At 66.0% G+C, this 768-nt stretch overlaps 1 protein-coding gene across 1 annotated transcript in view; it reads right to left on the bottom strand.

Annotated features, from left to right (window-relative positions):
* Positions 1-762, bottom strand: part of LOC104076961 (potassium voltage-gated channel subfamily KQT member 4-like) — a gene marked incomplete at its 5' end in the record, with an annotated part of 1425 nt that extends 663 nt beyond the window's left edge. Inside the window, 3 exons of the mRNA XM_009578003.1 lie at positions 1-122; positions 413-533; positions 633-762. The exon at positions 1-122 is cut by the window's left edge and continues 1 nt beyond it. Of these exons, the coding sequence (XP_009576298.1) occupies positions 1-122; positions 413-533; positions 633-762 (373 nt within the window). The remainder of the gene's footprint in view (positions 123-412; positions 534-632) is intronic.
* Between the last annotated feature and the right edge of the window lie 6 nt (positions 763-768).

Raw genomic sequence — 768 nt, 5'->3', positions numbered from 1 at the left:
GGCTCTTGATCCTGCCCAGCATGTCCAGGTGGCCGGCTGAGTACTGCTCGATGACGTCCTTGACGTCGTAGGGACGCAAGGTCTCCTTGAACTTCCTCTTGGCCACCAGGAACTTCAGGATCCTACAGGGACATCCAGGCTGGCTGCAGGGCACTGGGAGGACTGGGGGTGCCTGGTGGCTCCGTGCCGGGGGAGTGAGCAGGGGGGCACATGCACAGCACCAAGGTCCTGATCACTGTCCCCATGGGGGGCTGAGCCAGGAGGTGTCCCTGCTCCCTGCCCGGCTCGGCCACCACCATGGGCTGGACCGGGGCTCTCCGGACACGTCCACTCATTCCCGAGAGCCGAGAGCTGTGGAGGAGCTGGGGATGGCAGCATGTCTGCTGGGGGACACGGGAGGGGACAGTCTCACCTGACAGCCCGGATGAGGGTCTTCACTGCTGGCATGATGTCCTCAAAGGTCAGGTCGCAGTGGGAGCTCTTCTCCTCACCGCTGTCCTCCAGCGGGCAGTCGGCCAGGAGGGTGTGGGTGTCTGAGACCAAGGGGTGTCCCCCTGGGCCACCCAAAACGCCTGCAGCCCCCCAGTGTGACCCCACAGCCAGACCCAGACCCCCCAGTCCCCAGGGCTTACCCTCGACCGGGGTCCGCGGCTTAAGCCTCAGGGATGCACGGAAGCGGGTCCGGTCGTTGAAGCTCCAGCTCTTCTGCACCTTGGTGGGGCTGGAGGCCTCGGGGACATCCTCGGTGCTGGGGGAGCGGTGCAGGGG

The sequence above is a fragment of the Fulmarus glacialis genome, unplaced genomic scaffold (genome assembly GCF_000690835.1).
Source record: "Fulmarus glacialis isolate BGI_N327 unplaced genomic scaffold, ASM69083v1 scaffold30585, whole genome shotgun sequence".
Classification (NCBI taxonomy): domain Eukaryota; kingdom Metazoa; phylum Chordata; class Aves; order Procellariiformes; family Procellariidae; genus Fulmarus; species Fulmarus glacialis.
Note: the sequence above shows the minus strand (reverse complement) of the source record. Positions and strands in the feature narration are given on the sequence as shown.